The 18,690-nt window shown below is 43.5% G+C and overlaps 1 protein-coding gene across 2 annotated transcripts in view; it reads right to left on the bottom strand.

Moving 5' to 3' along the window:
* Positions 1 to 1,074: 1,074 nt before the first annotated feature.
* Positions 1,075 to 18,690, bottom strand: part of LOC136580840 (synaptotagmin-like protein 2) — a 62,982-nt gene continuing 45,366 nt past the window's right edge. For both annotated transcript variants that reach the window (XM_066581707.1, XM_066581708.1), the window contains exons 11-17: positions 17,097 to 17,266; positions 13,257 to 13,359; positions 11,513 to 11,674; positions 10,236 to 10,314; positions 8,278 to 8,377; positions 4,449 to 4,654; positions 1,075 to 3,540 (exon numbers count right to left, since the gene is read on the bottom strand). In XM_066581707.1, the coding sequence (XP_066437804.1) occupies positions 3,395 to 3,540; positions 4,449 to 4,654; positions 8,278 to 8,377; positions 10,236 to 10,314; positions 11,513 to 11,674; positions 13,257 to 13,359; positions 17,097 to 17,266 (966 nt within the window). In that variant the 3' untranslated portion in view covers positions 1,075 to 3,394. The remainder of the gene's footprint in view (positions 3,541 to 4,448; positions 4,655 to 8,277; positions 8,378 to 10,235; positions 10,315 to 11,512; positions 11,675 to 13,256; positions 13,360 to 17,096; positions 17,267 to 18,690) is intronic.

Below are 18,690 nucleotides of genomic sequence, written 5' to 3' on the forward strand. Positions count from 1 at the left end.
TAGAATGTAACATACAATGCGTTTCAAGGGTTAGAATCACTTTCTCAAGCATTGTTATATTGTCCATTTGATTGGAGTGCTTGTCCGTTGATTCACTCTATTTTCCATACGGGGCGATACCAAATATGTGGTTTGTTTTTTTAAATTATTTGGGGTTTTTTTAATAACAAAAATGGGGAAGGAGGGGCTGAACTTAACTTTGCTTTAACAGTTAAAACAGATTCAAACATTTTTTTTTAACACTTCTATTTAGTCCCCACAGGGGACTTGTACTTCAGTAAATAGCAATTTTTGATGTTGCCTTTCAAACCTCGGGCAGGGCTGCCATGTCTATAGGCTGCCATGCTAGCCCATCAGCACCATCAGATCACACAATGGGTGGAGTGCTGATGGGGCACCCACCCTTTTGCTATCTGTTTAGACGCATAGTCAGCTTTGACTGTGGCACCAGAACAGTTAAACTGCCACGATCAAGGCCAACTGATGGTGGCATTACTGGCAGTTGTCAGCTATGAGAAACTGATTGCGCCATACCCACAGGGGTGACTCCATTTCACAACTGTAGGATGCTTATAGTTCACCAGTCCTGAAGAGGTTAAAAGGTCTGTGTCATCTGGGCAATGACCGGAAAAGGAACTGCATTCGCGCATACCATCATCGACTAAGGACCCAACAGGACAGCTGCAAAGGCGTGTGTGATGCAGACCACAGGGGAGCAAGATTGTAAGAACAAGAGAGAATTGGACAGTGTGGCATGGCTAGGGTATGGAGATGGTGCAAGGGATGTGTTGTGGCATGGTTAGGAAACTAATGTCAAGCAAAACACTACAGCATTGTGAGGCTATGAGATGACATATAGATATGAACCTCACGAAGAAGCAAGCAGGTTATTCTAAATAAGCTCTGGTGTTCATTTATTAAATGTAATTATTAAAGATTGGTGACTGATGTGCAGAACAAAGCCTTACTGTCTCGATTGCATTTCGAAGGGAACAACAACAATGACGCAACCAGAGATACATTCAAACCTTCTGTTACGGACCTACATTCTTTACGAAAAGATGCAATGGAGGATTGTATTGAGCATTTTTTATTTATTTTAATTGAGGAGCATTTACACTACATACAATAAATTTCTGTACAACTGTAATGGCTGCCGTTCCCCACAAGCCTGAAAAATGTGGGCTGCTCACATCGGGCCCCTGGATCACTGGCGATATGACACTCTTGTTTGGATGGGGCGTTTATGAAGATCTGCACCACCGTTCCCCATGAATAAGTCTGCAATGTGTTCTCCTAAATTTAGAAACTACTGAATGTGACAAGAACTGCTAATAATCTAGCCAATGGTTTAATATTTGAAAATCTAATTAGTAGAAATGAGTTACAGAACTGTACATAGAAGGAACAGAGCAGGAGTCTCCTTCTCCACGGCAGGTAATGTCTAGCAGTTAGACAGTTCTCAAGTAACTGCTTACTGGTCCGAGCAGGCTCGGGGGCGCGGGGGTGAGCAGGAGACGGCAGGGGGGAGAGTGAGAGAGATCTCCACCCCCCCACCCCCCCCGCTACCCCTCGCCGACCCTGCTAGGACCAGTAAGCAGTTACTCGAGAAGAGCACTGCTCGCTCGAGTAACTGCTTTATCCGAGCGTGCTCGCTCATCTCTAGAGCTTGACAGTGTCATATGCTAGGCAAGCAAATGTAAAAATTTAAAATTTCATGTTTGGATTTCCCAAGCGCTGACTTTTCTATGGGCCCCTTACTAAAGCCCCATTTACACCCAACGAGAACCTCACAATCCTCATTTGCCAGAGGAAATAAACTGATGACATCATCACCTGCTCACTCGGGCAGCCCGTTTAGATGGGCAAATCATTGTTGGGAATCGTGAACTTCTCATTCACTTATCGCTCAGAGTTACACATTCCAACGTGAAACGCTGAAGATCAGTGGTTAAACGTAACGAGAAGCCAATGAGACAATGATTATTTTTATGCCGGCTGAAACTGAACCATGACTGATTCTCGTTAGTCGTTGGCTCGCGTTGAAACTGAACGATCATCATTCACTCAAATGATTTTTGGAACGACAATCGTTCCATCTAAAGGCACCTAAAGACATTTTTAAGGCGTTGCAATGTGTTCTATGATCGGAACTTTAGAACAGAAGGAAATGTTGAGGATGTGAAGATTCCATTGCGTTACATATTAATACTTGCAGCACATGTAACCCCCAGAGAACGAGCACTTACACAACAAATTCTTAAAATATACAAAAACAAGAGCTGCACAATATAAAAAACCACAAGTACAATTACTTTACTTTTTAACCTATTTCATAATGTAAAGTGCAACACTGAAGCACTCGGAATCCATAGGTTTAATTTCCATAAAACAGAACAAAACGGTAATTTTTGCAACCCACAACATAGAGTAAAAGTATCCACACGTCTCCTCAGACATCATTGGCAGTGATTGGGAAACCATTATTATTTGCTTGCCTCTTGCGTGATTTTATGTTTTTTTTTCTCTTTTTGTCAGTCTTTTACCAAAGAACTATGACTTTATTGACTGAAACCAGGTTGACCAGGAGATCATTGCAGTCTTCACCAAAGACCTTCACACTGTGCTGTAGTACAAAGTTTCTTCACACAGACTTACAACGAAAGCCAAAAAGTTCTGTTAGGTGTAAAAGCGCCTCAATCAAGTTATCATTCAAACGAGCGAATGATATCAGAGTTCACTCATTCGCTCTTGTAGCCCGCTTATACAGGCAGATACATCGTTGGCTCGCTCACTCCCCAAATTGTTCACATTCCCGTATAAGTGACGGAGAACGACTGAATGATCAGTATCTAAAGTGAACGATTAGCGAACGAGCCAACGATGATTTTCATGCTTGCCTGAAATGAGTGATAAGATAACATTGGCTGTGCTTACACTGATTATCACGCATTTTTGCTCATTTAAACGATTTTTGGAACAATAATTATTGCATGTAAAAGGGCCTTTAGGCAACTAAACACTGCCTGCAACAAAATGACAAAATTGTTGTATCTTCTACATAACATGTAAATTAAAAAAAAAAGTCAAGGTTCTGCCAAATATCCCCCTTTGAGGGACTTTCATGGTAGCCATCAAAGTACATCCAAAATAAAGTGCTGTGGCATTAGGAGGTAACCTGTATGCAGGTCATTATTATTAAGATCACAGAAAAAATTATTTGCTTGCAGCAACAGAGAAAATAAACTTTAGCAGGAAGATAAAAAAAAGTTTTCTATCCTCTACACTAAATGTAGATTTGAGGGGGAAAAAAAAAAAAACTTCCCCACCCCAAAAATTATATATACAGTCCTATATTCTACGAGTACCAGGACGTCTCTGCAAAACAGCAAGTTTATTTGAATTTCCTTCTCCCCACCAAGGATCTTAAGGGGAGGGATCCTTCAATCCATTCGCTGGGAGTCGTCATCATTTCCTGCCACAAGGCCACCTCTTCCTGTGTCGAGTCCATCCAGTCGACGGCAATCCCGTAACTGTAACCTTAATAGAAGATGACCAAACATTGGTTAAGTCATATTACCATTACTACCAATACTCCAATTCATAACTTCTAGATAAAACAGTACTAGAGAAAAATGTAATTGGTGAGAACTTTAGGAGACTTTTCCCAGCTTTCGATATTTAAAGAAACTGCACTGCAAACCACAAATAAAGCTCTATATGACCAAAGCCAGATTTACCAAATACTGTATATATATAATGGAAGCTTAATGCAAGTAGTACTTTGCATTAAAGGGGTTTTGTCATTAAAAAAAAAAATTATGTAAACTTACCAATTCATTCCCTGTCTGTCTCCTTATCACATCTTCTCCTGGTTGAGCTTCGCCAGTGCCCCAGGTCAGCTCACTGCAGGCTGCGCCCAGCTTGTTATGAGGGCTGGTTATCACAAACTCCTTCCTGCTGGGTCAGTGAAGGTCACATCCCTGTGCTGTAGCTTCACTGCCTAGGAAGGAATTGTAATCTATTTCAGAGACAGCTCGCATGAGCAATCTCTGAAGAAGATAGGCAGTCCTCCTGCCGGCCTGTGAGCTGTGACGTAACGTACATTGGCAGACTGCCAACCTAATGTAGGTAACCTCACAGGAAGGAGCCAAATCAGGCAAGTGGAGGTGAAGTGAGCACCCGGACTGCAGCAGACAGGAGAAGATAAGGGAGGTGAAGATCTGGTAAGTAGACTGATGGGGGAGGAAAAGATAAGTAGAGCATTTTTCTTTTTTAGTGACAGAACCCCTTTAATGAGAGCATACAATGCAGATGACATATTTCAGGTGTGCAGTATGGTAGTAGCATCCTCAATTCTAGCTACTTGCATTGCCCCCTTAAGCAGGTGACTACATGACTTCGCCCTTGTCCTAGTCTTCCTTATCATTTGCTTAGAAATACTTTACCTGTACCAAGTCCAAGTCTTACTCCCCCAAGGAAATGATTGCTAAGTTTTTCATGATCCCAGACTGTCAGCTCCACACATGCATCTTTCAGGTCCTCAGTGTGGAAGCCATCATAGACAATGGTGTGGTTGAATACTGGGTTTGAATCCTTTTTAATGACACGCGTCTTCTGGTAACTTTTCTTGCTGGTATCCGGTAATACATAGCTACAAGGTAAGTGATGACAATTATTTTCGGAACATAGTAACTGTTTAAAGGGGTCTTCTGTGACTTTAATATTGCTGGCCTATCCTTAGGATAACCAGATTGGTGGGGAACCAACTCCCAGAACCCCCACCAATCAGTTGCTGGTTTACCAGGAACAGCGCTATACATTTAGTAGCAGCTATGCTTAGTACTGCAGCTCAGTCCTATTTACTTGGGTGGGTTATTGGGTGTTGGACCACCACCGATCTGATATACTTAGGGTCCTTTTACAAGGAACGATCATTAAGTTTCTCGCTGGTTCGTGTGAAACTGAACAATAACATGACGGGCTCCACCGCGGAATATTCCGCGGCAAAGCCCGTCACGGCGCCCCCCCCCCCCCCCCAGAGACCCCATACTTACCAGCGAATCTGGCGCTCTGGGTCCCGCATGACGCTTCAGCGTGACGCGGCGCAGCGTCATGTGACACGCCGGCCACGTCACAAGACACGCCCACAGCGTCACATGACGCGGCGGCGGTGGGGCGATTTCACACTATCTTCCGCTGTTACAGCGGAAGATAGCGTGAGCGGACGGCTTCCATTGACTGCAATGGAAGCCGTCCGCGTGTACACCCACGGCAAATAGAGCATGCTGCGGGTGAGGACGGGAGATTTCACGGTGCGGAATTCCGCGATGGAATTCCGCACCGTGAGCATTGAGCTATTAGGTTCAATAGAACCTAATAGCTGCGGGCAACGCGGCGGAAATCCGTCCGTGGGAAGGAGGCCTAAACCTTGCCAGCAACCGAGCGATGAATAATAATTTGTTCGTCGCTCATGTTAGGCAGCCATAAAAATCAAACGATTGGCCTGCGTAAACATGCGAGCGTTCACCTGTTTATTATGAATGGAGGCAGTCAGCAGGATGCGATTTCCGGCGCGCTCCATCTCTATTCAGTGAGAGCACAGGAGCGATAATCACTAGGACGACTGTCAGGTGCCTCAATCGTCCAATCTAAAGGGGCCTTTCGCCTAGCCATCCATATTAAAGTCCTGGAAAGACCCTTTTAGATGTAAATTGGTAACTACTAATATTTAATCACCCGACACAAAAAGGAGCGTTATACCCTCTTATAAAACAATACAAGACTTCAACATTCCCGCCTACTGATTACATTTACTGAATATATAATGTATGCTTGTGTGTGAATATAAAATATATACAGTGGTCCGCTGCGGTCACTCTTCACATGCTAGAACATATTCTAGCCAACAGTGGGTGTTAAAATAAAGTTAGAAAGATGGTCCAATAGTTTAGAACCGGCTATTAGGGCTCATACACACGGGTGGGATTTGTGCGGAGCCATAATACAACTTAGACGGCAACCATAGACGTCAATGGGACCTTACTGTGTCATTATATGCCACATATTCATACTATGGTACAAGGAATATTTGTGGAACAGAACAAAATGTGTTATGGGGGATTTATAGAAAATGCCATGGGTAAAAGATGACAGGACTCAACTCATTAATGAACATTTTCCGCCACTTTTTAGAATAAGTACATTTATACATAAATGGCCACGATACTTGTTTATGGTTTGTCTTGTGGCAGGAGGTGGTCAATCACTGAATGGCTTTGCCTAACATGCTGGTTGCTAAAAGGACGTTCAAACAAAGATCAAACAATGAGGATCGTTTTTAGAGATGAGCGAGCACGCTGGGTAAGGGCAGTTACTCGAGCGAGCCTTGCTCATCTCGAGTAACTGCCTTCTTCTCCGAGCGTGCTCGGGGGGGCAGTGGGGGTAGCCGGGGAGAGTGAGAGAGATCTCGCTCTCTCCCCCCGCCGCTCACCCCTGCTGCCCCCCCCCCCCCCCCCCGAGCACGCTCGGAGGAGAAGGCAGTTACTTGAGATGAGCAAGGCTCGCTCGAGTAACTGCCCTTACCCAGCGTGCTCGCTCATCTCTAATCGTTTTCCATATAGAAATTAAATTAGCTCCATGTGTTGCATCATCATTTGTTTTCTCATGCTTTAGACACTTTCAAATTGGTTGGTTCAGAACATCTTGCAAGACGTGATTTGATTGGTTCAGAGCAGTCAATCACATCCTAGAAGATCTTGAAAGACGTGATTTCATTGGTTTCCGTAGGCCAGGCCTCTAGTTTTGTTGTATTAGTTCCCCCAGGGGTATAAAAAATGACCTGAAATCCTCTAAATTACAACTAGGTATATACAAAGAAAACATGTATGCTGGAAAAGCCAATTCCATCCGACTGAAGCATTCCCTGTATGTATTTATGCATGAAATTGTACAAACAAGAAATCTCTATAATTTGCTTGACAAATACGCATTTACTACTACATAAACATGGATTTGACTCCTAAAGTAAATATAGGCTTTGCTAGGGATTTTACCATAACTGAATTCACAAATTACTGCTACAGCCAGGGGCAAGAAATATGGAAATAAATCTCAGGCAGCAAATTCTTCATGCAGCTGAGCAGAAAGTAAGATAGAAATAACGTAGAAGACAAAATAAAGCTTTACTTGATCAGAAGGCGCATAAGATTAAGTTAGACCAAGTTAGACTGGTCTATATGCTTCCTTTGGCGTAAGGGCTTACTCACAGGGGAACATGGGGGCTTCATATTATGTGCGTATTGTTCATACACATAATATGCAGTCCTAAAAGCTCACTGGTTTACATTAGACCATATGTAATATACCCATTATAGGCTGTGGGGTTTAAAATGCACAGTAAATACACAGGTTACATGCGTATTTAAGGGCTCGTTCACACGGTGTATAAAGTACAATGCTGCAAGTATCTTGTATTGATCACAGCCCACTAGCATTTCCGGCAGAGATCGCGTACGGGCTGTGATTGGCGCTGCACATGCCCGGGGATCTGGCATCATGGACATGCGCAGTGTGATATTCCCCGCCCCCTCTGTGCAGAGCGGAGTTACGTATTGAAATGCTTCCCCTTCACAATGCCTGCAACTCGACAGCGTTTCCGACTTTAAGAGCTGCACATGATGGTTTTATATAGATGTCCCTGCAGGTGTGAATGGAAGAATGAGAGTCCATAGACTTTCATTGCCTCCATTCACCGTGTGTTACGCACAGGAAATACGCATGCGTAATATACCGTGTCAATATTCCCATGTGAATGAGCCCTAACTTTGTACAGCGTATTACGCGCAGCCCCCGAGCACTTGTGTGAGTGAGCCCAGTTAGATTGGGAAACGCAGGGATAAAATTGGCTCAGCTGTGAAATGGTTAAAACTTACAGAACACTTCATAGTAGGCATAAAGTTGTATACATCTGGGGCACAGAGTTTCACTGAATGTAACCCTCAGACCTGGTACCTAACCTAGCGCCAAAGGGGCTGTCCCACTAGGACAAACCTATCTTGAAATGAAACGGACATGGCGACCCACTCAAAGATATGGCCCAGTATTCCTTAACCCCCAGCGATCAGCTATTTGCCAGGGGCTAGATGTAGGGTTACATGGTTCTATTCTAATTGGTGAGCAACTATGTACTACATAGTAGTTCCCACTCTGGCAGACTCCAAGCTACTATGCTTCAGACGGTGGTCTATATGGTCTAAATCCTAAGTATATACTCACCACTTTACAAAGGAGTCGACCCCAGAAGGTCTAAGTTGTGGCAAATCTTTAGTATCTTTCACCCAAATATGGACTTCTCCTGAGGCCGGATGCTTGGGAGCTGAAAATTAAAGAAAGCTGGTTTTTCCCCCATAATATGTATCTTATAAATGTTCACATATTCACATTCCTGGATAGAAGTTCTCTTACCGGTCTAGTCATATACTGTGTACGCTAGCAAGTCGTATCCCATGGCCTGTAGTCCTTGCCTCTAGGTCGGGATTCCTTTAACTACATTTGTGATTGAGGACCCTTTTACACGGGCCAATAAATCCTTCAGATTCTCGCATCCATTGGGATTCTAAACTCTTTCCGTAAAAATGCATCCCGACTGAACGGCGAATGAGAATTTGTTCACTTCGGGTTCAGCTCTCAGTTTATGGGCTGCGGGTCGGAGGCCTCCATTGACTTCAATGGAGGCCATCTGTGCGGAATTCGTGGCAACATAGAGCATGCGATTTTTCCTCCACTCATGGAATACGCAATTCGTGTCTGCAAGTGTGAATGCAAAAAGCGATTTTACATGCTTTTCAATGCCTGCGTTTTGCCACGGATCCTCTGCGCGGACGCCGATCACGGATTCAGGAATTGGCATCCGCCCCCGAGCCTGGCCTTAGAATGTTTGTGTTGGGTTCTGGCTATGTTCACGTTTTGTTTCTGCTATTCTACCATTTGGCATACCTTCCATGATGCCCGTCTCAGCTGACCCAGTGTATGCCAGGAGACTGATCCTTTAACACCCGGGCAGCTTGCATTTGTACAATTTTTTTTACTGTACTAATATAAAAATAGTCAGATGTCAAATTACTGATCAGAACACATAAAATGGGGGCAAAAATATGAAAAAAAAAAACAGCCTACCCATGTAGCGCGCCAAAAAATATACCAGAACAAGAGTGCGCCATAAATGTGCGCCAAATGCCTTTTAATTTCTTGATTTACACCAACTTTCATTAGGTTTTATTAGCGCCACTTTTTGCTGACACTTTTTTGTAGTAACACTTTATAAATGTGTCAGGAAGTTAGACCGGAGCTGGCCACGCCCACTTTCAGGTTTAAAAAAAAATGGCCGAGCTCGTCAGAGCTTTTTCCTCTTTTTGTTAATTTGGTTAAAACTGGTGCCGTGTTAGTCATCTTCATAAATAAGGGCTTGTGTGTCAAAAAGCAGCAATATCAGCGATGTCTGCATGCGGGGGTGACCTAACTTTATATAGGCCCAACTTTGTGCAGACTTGGGGCCCTTTTATATGAACCGGTAATCATTCAGATTCTACTGGATTGTGAGGATCTGAGCTGTGATCGTTCAGTATAAATGCCCGCAGTGACTGAACAGCGAATGATAATTAGTTTATTGTTCTGTTTTTACAGGCATAAAAATCAAACGCCGATCCATCTGTGTAAACAGGCAGACCTTCATTAATGAACGTCCTGTTTAGGGCTCCTGCCCACTAGCCAAAGGTTTCCTTGTGATGCGAGAGTGAGTGAAAACGCATGATTATGAAACCAATGGTTTCATCCTCACGATGTTTTCACTGAAGCCTCGCAGCGCTAAGAAAAATCTGCGCTGTTGTCCATTGATTTCAATGGGGCCGGTGGCAGCAGTGCCATTGATTGTTCAATCCCCAGCCTCCAGAAGAGGAGTCTCCAGTGAGACCTGCAAAGATAGTACCTGCAGATCCCACTTCAATCTGCTGCATCTCTGGCTAGAACTGGGCTACTAGCAAAAGAATGGGGCTACTGGCTTTCAAACAAGTTCAAAACCGCGGCTCTAGCCCTGTTCTTCACAGAGATAGAGCCGTTAGATTAGCGAACCACCCCGCCTGATGCTCGGGCTAAAATCTATGGTCTTTTCCTCCTAGTTCCAACACCATTCAGGCAAAACCTTATAGTTAATGAATACTACCCATTTAGTATCTTACCAACACTTCCTGGTGGAATATACCTAATTGATAAATTCATAAGTCCAAGATGATCCACACCATTCATTGCAGACAGACTCTGTGGGAAGAAATACACAATGCTGTAACTGCATGCCATGTAGGGGACCGTTTGTCCAGTGACACTGCTTGGTTCTTGCTCCTTTGGTTACAGACTACAGTTCCACTCGGTTTAGGGAATGGCATAGGCACTGCAGCCAATGATAGAGCTCATGTCTGGCACTGATTGGTCAGCCTCCACTAGGGGGTGTATGTATACCATTGGGCCTACAACATGTAGAGAGATAACTTCCCAGTAGCAAGAACAGCTGTGATAGAATGGGGTTTTTTTGCTCTATGGGCAGCACACAAAGGTTAATGGCAATTGTTTCCTGGATAGAACAGAACCGAGAAATGATTCATCAAGTAAACAATCAGGCAAAGATTAAGTTTGCTATTACAGAATTTTAAAAAAACGCATTAAAAACATAGTTGAAAAACAATGCTCAGGATTAAATCTGCCTGGTGTGCAGAAGTTACACTTCTAACATGAGACCTCTGCACTGATGGGCCATACACTATTACCATGTAGCTCCTCAGTGCTTACTAGTTACACTTCTTACATGAGACCTCTGCACTGATGGATCATACACTATAACCATGGAGACCCTAGCGCTTACTAGTTATACTTCTTACATGAGGCCTCTGCACTGATAGGCCATACACTATTACCATGTAGCTCCTCAGTGCTTACTAGTTACACTTCTTACATGAGACCTCTGCGCTGATGGGCCATACACCAACACGTAGTCCCTTAGTGCTTACTAGTTACACTTCTTACATGAGACCTCTTCACTGATGGATCATACACTATAACCACGTAGCGCCTTAGTGCATACTAGTTACACTTCTTAAATGTGACCTCTGCACTGATGGGCCATACACTATCACCATGGAGCCCCTAGTGCTTACTAGTTATAGTTCTTACATGAGACCTCTGCGCTGATGGGCCATACACCATCATGTAGTCCCTTAGTGCTTACTAGTTACACTTCTTACATGAGACCTCTTCACTGATGGATCATACACTATAACCACGTAGCGCCTTAGTGCATACTAGTTACACTTCTTAAATGTGACCTCTGCACTGATGGGCCATACACTATCACCATGGAGCCCCTAGTGCTTACTAGTTATAGTTCTTACATGAGACCTCTGCACTGATGGTCCATACACAATAACTACGTAGCCCTTAGTGTTTTACTAGTAGGTTTACGTACCCTTGGTTTCAAGGTATACCAGTTAGGCTTCGTATTACTCCAATCCCAGCTGGTCAGATCAACCTCCAGCTCTCCAAGGAAACTGTTCCTGCCGAGTGGATCGTTGTGCCACACAGAGAGATTAAGTTTCTGAATCAACAACACCATTTTTTCGATTTTGTACTAGAATGAAAGAACAAAGCATTCAGTATCAGCTATTCAGGCTCATAGAAAATGGAATAACCTTTTCTGGTCCGAGAACAGTATTGTCATATCGAATCACACTCAAAAACTATAAAGTGGTATTATCTGAGGCATTTATGGTATAGGAATAGTATATGCCAAAAATGTCTGATAGCTGCAGATTCCACTTCCAGGACTCCCACCTCTTCAGGTAACTAGGTTCTCATCCTGTGCAATCAGCACCCCAAAGAAGAGACCATAGATAGTAACATGGTACGCAAGGCTGAAAAAAGACCAGTGTCCATCCAGTTCAGCCCATTTCCACCCCTTTGTTGATCCAGAGGAAGGCAAAAAAAAGCAAACATGCTCTCTTCATTGTATATTATGGTTGTTTTGCAGTCTGGCATTTCGCAATTCCCATAAACTACATTGTAGAAAGGGGCATCCATAGACGCCCGTCTCTCTAAGGCCACTCTCAGATGCATATTACATGTGTATCTTGTGTGCGTGAAATATGCAGCACTAAACCTCCATGTATCTCACACTAGCGTTTTTGTGCCATGTATTTAACGCATGCATTATCACACACGGCATGTCCCATTTTCGGCATTTAGCGTGTATTCCACTTATAAATCACCCACTGAAATGAATGAGGTGTCTAAAAAAAATCTGGAAATATGTAATTGCTCGCGCAATACTACGTTTTTACTGCACTTAGGGCTAAAGCCCACGGATGTTGTTATGTCGCAGCTATTCGGTTCTAACGAACCTAATAGCTCAATGTTCACGCTGCGGAATTCTGCAGCGTGAAAGAAACCATGGCATTCTCTAATTGCCGTGGGAATACGTGCGTCCGGCTTCCATTGTAGTCAATGGAAGCCGTCCGTCACGCTATACTTCTGCCGTAGCAAAGCGGAAGAATCGTGTGATTACGCGTCCCCGCCCACTGGTGGCCACGTCATCCCGCACTGCCGGCGCGTCACGCGCTGTACTGCGCATGTTCGTCGGCTTGCTAAGCAGGATGCACACAGCGGATTCGGAGAGGTATGGGGTCTTTGGGGGCGCCGTGACGGACTCCGCTGCGATATTCCACTGGCGGAGTCGGTCACGCCTGTGGGCATGAAGCATTACACAGGGTTCCCAGGAGGGGAAAAAAAAAAAAGTTTTGGAATCATCTGCTTGCTTGTCTGCGTTTTTACTGGGCAAAACAGTAAAAACAGACAAATGCTCACAAAAACGCAGCTGTGAAAGCAGCAAAATGCTGCGTAAAAAACGCAGCCCTTTCACCTACAGTCATGTGAGGGTGGCCCAAGTCATACTGCTTTACTAGAGTGCTGTACAGAAGTCAAAGCACCCCACTCTATATACACACAGATCAAGGTGTTAAGCAATGCTCAGCTAACAGATCAAAGTTTTCATGTGCGCCCGGACCGACAATGCCGCCTTTGTTCTTCTAGATATTACAAGGCACCAGGTGAGATCACAACAACTCCACTTAGAGATATGGGACGCAGGGCAGGAAAAAACCTCAGATTTCAGCAATGGCCGTTTGCTGTGATGTAAAATAAATGGAGGGACTTACCCTTAAGACTTCATTGTAAACCGGATTGGTCGTCTTTCTTTTGACTGATGTTTTCCTCTTTCCCATCCTTGCCTTATCTGGTAGCAGGTAAGTCTTGACATACCTAGCACATATATTATACATTACAGTTACTGCAATTGCCGTTATTCCTGAGGACTGTAAACAAGTGCTTGAATCACATATTTCTAATAGAAGAGAATGAAATGGGATACAATACTACTAAAAGAATCGGAGCGCTCCGAAGTCCATTGATGTGTCCTGTATCCGAAATACCCAAGCAATATCAGTATTCACACATTGTCGTGTGTATGAGCAAATTGGGTATATGCTGTACTGGAATCCATCCAAGTAGGAGATGCTCTAGAAGTTTAATGCAATTGAAAGACTGACTATAGCCTTTTACATGCACAGATAATCTGTCAAAGGATTGAAAGATTGCCACTTTTAACGATCATTTTGCATTAAGTATTAATGGACATGGATGTCCATTAACACTTTATTAGCTTCATTTGCGTGTAAATGAGCCTCAGGGAGCGGTTTGTAGTGCCCAGCAGGTGGCCTGAGCTCTGCAATCAGCTCCATTGTATTCGCAGGGGCTGCTGAAAGAAAACAATTTAATCTCCAGCTCGCATGGAGATAACAGCCCGAGTTCTGTTTTCTCGCACGGGCTGCCAGAAGAATACAATGTTATCCCTAGCTCCAGTGGAGAACACAGTATGTGGTCTGAATTATGTATTTTAAACTTGCCTAAAAATCATCGTTCAGACAAAAAGTGCATAATGGTAATGTTTACACGCAGCAATTATCGCTCATTTGCAATCTTTTGAACACATTTTGAGCGATAATCGTTGCGTGTAAATGGGCCTTATGTGGTTCATGCCTCTAATATACAGATTTCAATTGAACAAATAGATAGACTGCTTGGTTGGGATTACAAACAGCTGCTTGTTCTGTGATGGGGATATCCATGTAATATAGGTGCAGGTACAGACACAAATCTACAAAGATAATGTCTGTGATTACCGATAGCATCCAGAAAGATTATATAGTGAAGGACATCGTTACTTCTGGACCCTTGCTATAAACCTCATGCACTAGAAGCAGGAGTGGCTACAGCAAACAGGGAAATAATTCCCCACTGACCGGTATAACTTATCTTGTAGATACGATGAGCACAAATACGTTAAACTAGTGGATACACACCGTATGCTGTGGATACATAACGGATATACTGTATGTACTGGGAAGGATTTGTGATGCCTCTCTCTTGTCGGGTAATAAAATACAGTATATAATGTTGCGATTAGACTGAGTGATAATCGTTCAGAAAAATCGGTCAAACGAGGGAAATTGAATCGTTCCGTTTAAACGCAGCCAATGTACGGACGACGAACGAGAATAGAGAGCTTCCAGTTCATCGTTCGGTTTCAGCCGGCATACAAATCGGCGCCGACTCGTTGGCTTTTCAGGCAACTTAAACACTGATTGTTCATAGGAACATGAAACAGTGAACGATCAGTGAGCAAGAACTGCGCAATTCTCTAAGAGCGCGGACGAGTTGGTGAGGACATTCCCAGCTCACTCGCTCCAGCAAACAGAATAGTTTCTTCTCGTTGTGTGTAAAAGGGGCATAACAATTGGTTTGGCGTTTACCTTTGTGTTCCGCTCCATTAATCATGTTTGTGTAGTGATATCACCGCACTTCTGTATGGTGGGAATAGTTCCCTGAACACTAGAGAAAGGGTTACTCATACAGAAAACACCGGGAGCGGCTGCCAGCAATTAGATCTATAGAACGTCTCAGTGTTTCGGGGTTTTTTACCTGTTGGCGCAGCCAAGAAATTATTCTTATTTTTGGCACCAGTATAAAAAAAACAACCATGGCCCAGGTACATATTAGAGCAGACGGTTCGAAAAGGGAGAGATTATTTACACTTGGATGCGACACGACATTCGTCAAACAGGTTTCTCCTGAAACATCCAAAAGACATCATCCTTTATGTCATAAGACACATTCTACCTTGTCAGTACTGAGGAGCACATCGGCCGAGCAGAACAATGGCAGCACTTAGGTATATATATGACCCATTCCAGTGGCGTGTTCAAGTGTAGAACATGGTCGGAGTTATGGGAATATAAACGATTATTTTTGATTTGCACAAATCCACGTTGTCTGGCTCTAACGGTACGCCAAATAAATATCCAATGACTTTGGCTCATGGGCTTGAGGACCACAATGGAATCAAAAGGGTTGTCTGGTAAATGTGCTAGACTTAAGGTACGATTACACGTTCTGACTGTTCGGCACATAAACTGTATTATCATGAATGAACTTCATGTAACCTTCAGCAATGCACACGGCCGAGTCGGATCCCACAGCGGAATCCAACCTAGTGCCTGTCCGGTGACCCTTGCGTGCCTGTCTGCAGTGATCTCTATCTGCAATGCGGATGTGACGGCAGCCACACATGCGCAGTACAGATGATGCAGCGCCGTCGCTAGACGATGATGCGGACTCAGCAGCCTGTCCATAGCAACAGCTGCGGACAGGCCGCGGATCGTACGGCAATTATTGACTTCATTGGAAGCCATCCTTGCCGAAATAGGACATGCTGCGATTTTCGGAATACGGAGGCGAACGCCCACTCCAGATTACGCTATGCAAATATGTCTGTGTCCATTTGGCCTATGTCCAGTGCACACAAGATCTCTTCATTCAATACCATATGCCTCACAAGCAGCTGTAAGCTTTAGATATGGGCCCAAAAAAAGCTTATTTGGTAGGTATTAAATCCAGCACATAATATATATATTAAAAAAAATAAATAAATAAATATTATATATATATAGTAAAAATAATAAAAGCCCAGAAAATCCCTTTACGTACATATAAGCATACACATTCTTTTCACCACCACATGTGTTACTACATAGCAGCCTAATCCAGAAATCCAATACGTTTGCTGTGGATAGTAAGTACAAGGTATATAAAACACAACAGCCACAGTACACTATTAGGGTATCTGCTCACAAGGCGGCGTTTAGATTACTGTAGCAGCAAAGTGAATGAGATTTTCTGAATCTGGTTCACACGCTCTGCAAAAATCTACCAAATCTGTGCAGAAATTGAACTGTTGAACAGATTTTGGAACCGCAGTACGTCTATTATACCGGATACATTGCGTATTTCAGCCAACAGACTTCAATGGAGTCCGAAATCCAAAGTAAATCCACACCAAATCTGCAACAGTAGCTGTGGATTTCAAAAGCAGATTTTATCATCGGAAAGGCTGATGATTTTCCATGCAGAAAATCTGCACAAAATCCATAGCAAAGGGGTAAACATATCCTTAAAAAGGTGTTAGGGCTCTTGCACACTTACGTTTTTCTTGCGCATTTTTTGTGTGATGCGTCTGTCACATTAGAAAGTCCCATTGGCAATTAAAAAAAAAAAAAAAGTGCAGCGATATCACGTGAAAAAAAACACACAAGTGTGCAAGAGCCCTTAAAGTGGCAGATAACTATGTAAAGCATTAAAAAAAGCCTTCTCTTTCCTATGCCCCTTCTCATCCAGCAGCACTGCTATGGTCCTTACTAGGCCGAACCTGGAAGAGACTGCAGCGGTGATGTGCCATTGATTGCTCACGTTACCAGTCAGTCACGGGGTTCAGTGGTCATATGCTGCTCAGATGCCCGCTGAGGCCAGTGATTGGGTAAATGGTCACGTGAGGAATGAACGGCGTGAGAGCTGCAGTCCCTTTTGTGATTGGATCAGCGGGGATGAAGAGGCCATTGGTAAGGCCTTATATTTTTACAGTTTAAGGATATTGTAATACTAACGGGTCTGATCGTCCCTTCTTCTCATCTACCACAGCCAGGTCCTTACACTGAGACACGTATATCTGGAACTCTCGGTTCTTCTCGTCATAATCCAGAGAAAACTGAACTGTTCCTTGTGCATCCACACTTCCAAAGTCACCGCTGTACACACTGAGGACGCTGTTACTGACCTGCCATAGGAAAATAGGTCAAAGCATTATTAACACATGGAGAGAAATAGCACTTAAAGGGGTTGTCCAGGGCTAGAAAAACATGGCTGCTTTCTTCCAAATACAGCACCATGCTTGTCCATTGAAGCTAATGAGAGCTGAGCTGCAATACTAGACAACCCATGGACAATGTGAAGAATTGGCATATTCTGTATTCAGTCCAATGTATGTACAATGGGCCATGCTGAGGCTCTGCTCACATCTGTGCTCCATTCAGCGCCTCCAGCACAGATCTGGCATTAAATCCTAGACTATATAGAGCCGCATGCTGCACTATTCTGCCTAAAAAAAATTCTTCTGGCATACCGGAAGTTGGACACCCCCCATTATAGTCAGTGAGGTTCATCCGGCGCTGTCTGGATCCGTAAATGCTGGATGCAGCGCTTCCGTTCTTTTTGCTGCTCAGCAAATGGAGCCAAATAGGAAAAAAGGTAATTGGTGTGAACTAAGCCTTAGAAAGGCAGTTCTATCATCCCCTTTGGAAAGCATTCCAAAAAAGCTAAATTTTTGAAATTCACTACCATGCATTAAGAATGACAAAAGCATGGACCTGGGAAAGTATGTGCATTGTGGGCATGTATGTCTTATTCTGAAGTGCTGTGGCATTTCAGAACAAACATACTTTGCAGATCCACTCCGAAAGGAGTTTGGAGTCCTGGGGGGCAGAGACCACACCGGTCCCTCTCTGTCCGTATCCCCTACAGTGACAGCGCTCTCCTTATCCACAAGCAAATGCAAAAGGAAATTACAAATTAGCGCTCCAAGAAACCAACATGATCATGTGGAGATAAGTCGAAGCAAAAAGCACAACTAAAAACTACCAAAAAGCGTGGACAGAATGGCAATCAGTATCCCATCAACCATGAAGGGCGCTCATCAACATCCAAGGAACCAACATATTTTTGATTACTAGAATTGGGTCTAATGAATATATACCCTGTTTCCCTGAAAATAAGACATAGCATGATTTTCCAGAATTTTTGAGGATGCAAAATGATTTTTCAGGCTTTTTAAGGATGCTTGAAATATAAGCCCTACTCCAAAATTAAGCCCTGCTAACAGTTAATTTAAAAAGTCAATTTAAATAGTGTCCAGGCAGCTATACATGTAAAAAAAAAGTTAAACCTTTTTGAATAAAAATTAATATAAGACACTGTCTTATTTTCGGAGAAACACGGTAGGAAAAGGGGGATGCGGATGATATTAAATTTCTCAAGCAAACGACATCCAAATGCCTTTGCTGGTTCAAAAAGGAGTTATTTTTTCCAACCTCTCGGATCCCCGCAATCCTGAGCCAACACTACTAACCTAGTTTGCCCACCGCAGCGTCGCTCCTGGTCACTAACTCTGCAGAGACCTGCAGTACAGTCCAACTGAATGGGGTT

This window comes from Eleutherodactylus coqui, chromosome 10 (genome assembly GCF_035609145.1).
Source record: "Eleutherodactylus coqui strain aEleCoq1 chromosome 10, aEleCoq1.hap1, whole genome shotgun sequence".
NCBI classification, from domain to species: Eukaryota; Metazoa; Chordata; class Amphibia; order Anura; family Eleutherodactylidae; genus Eleutherodactylus; species Eleutherodactylus coqui.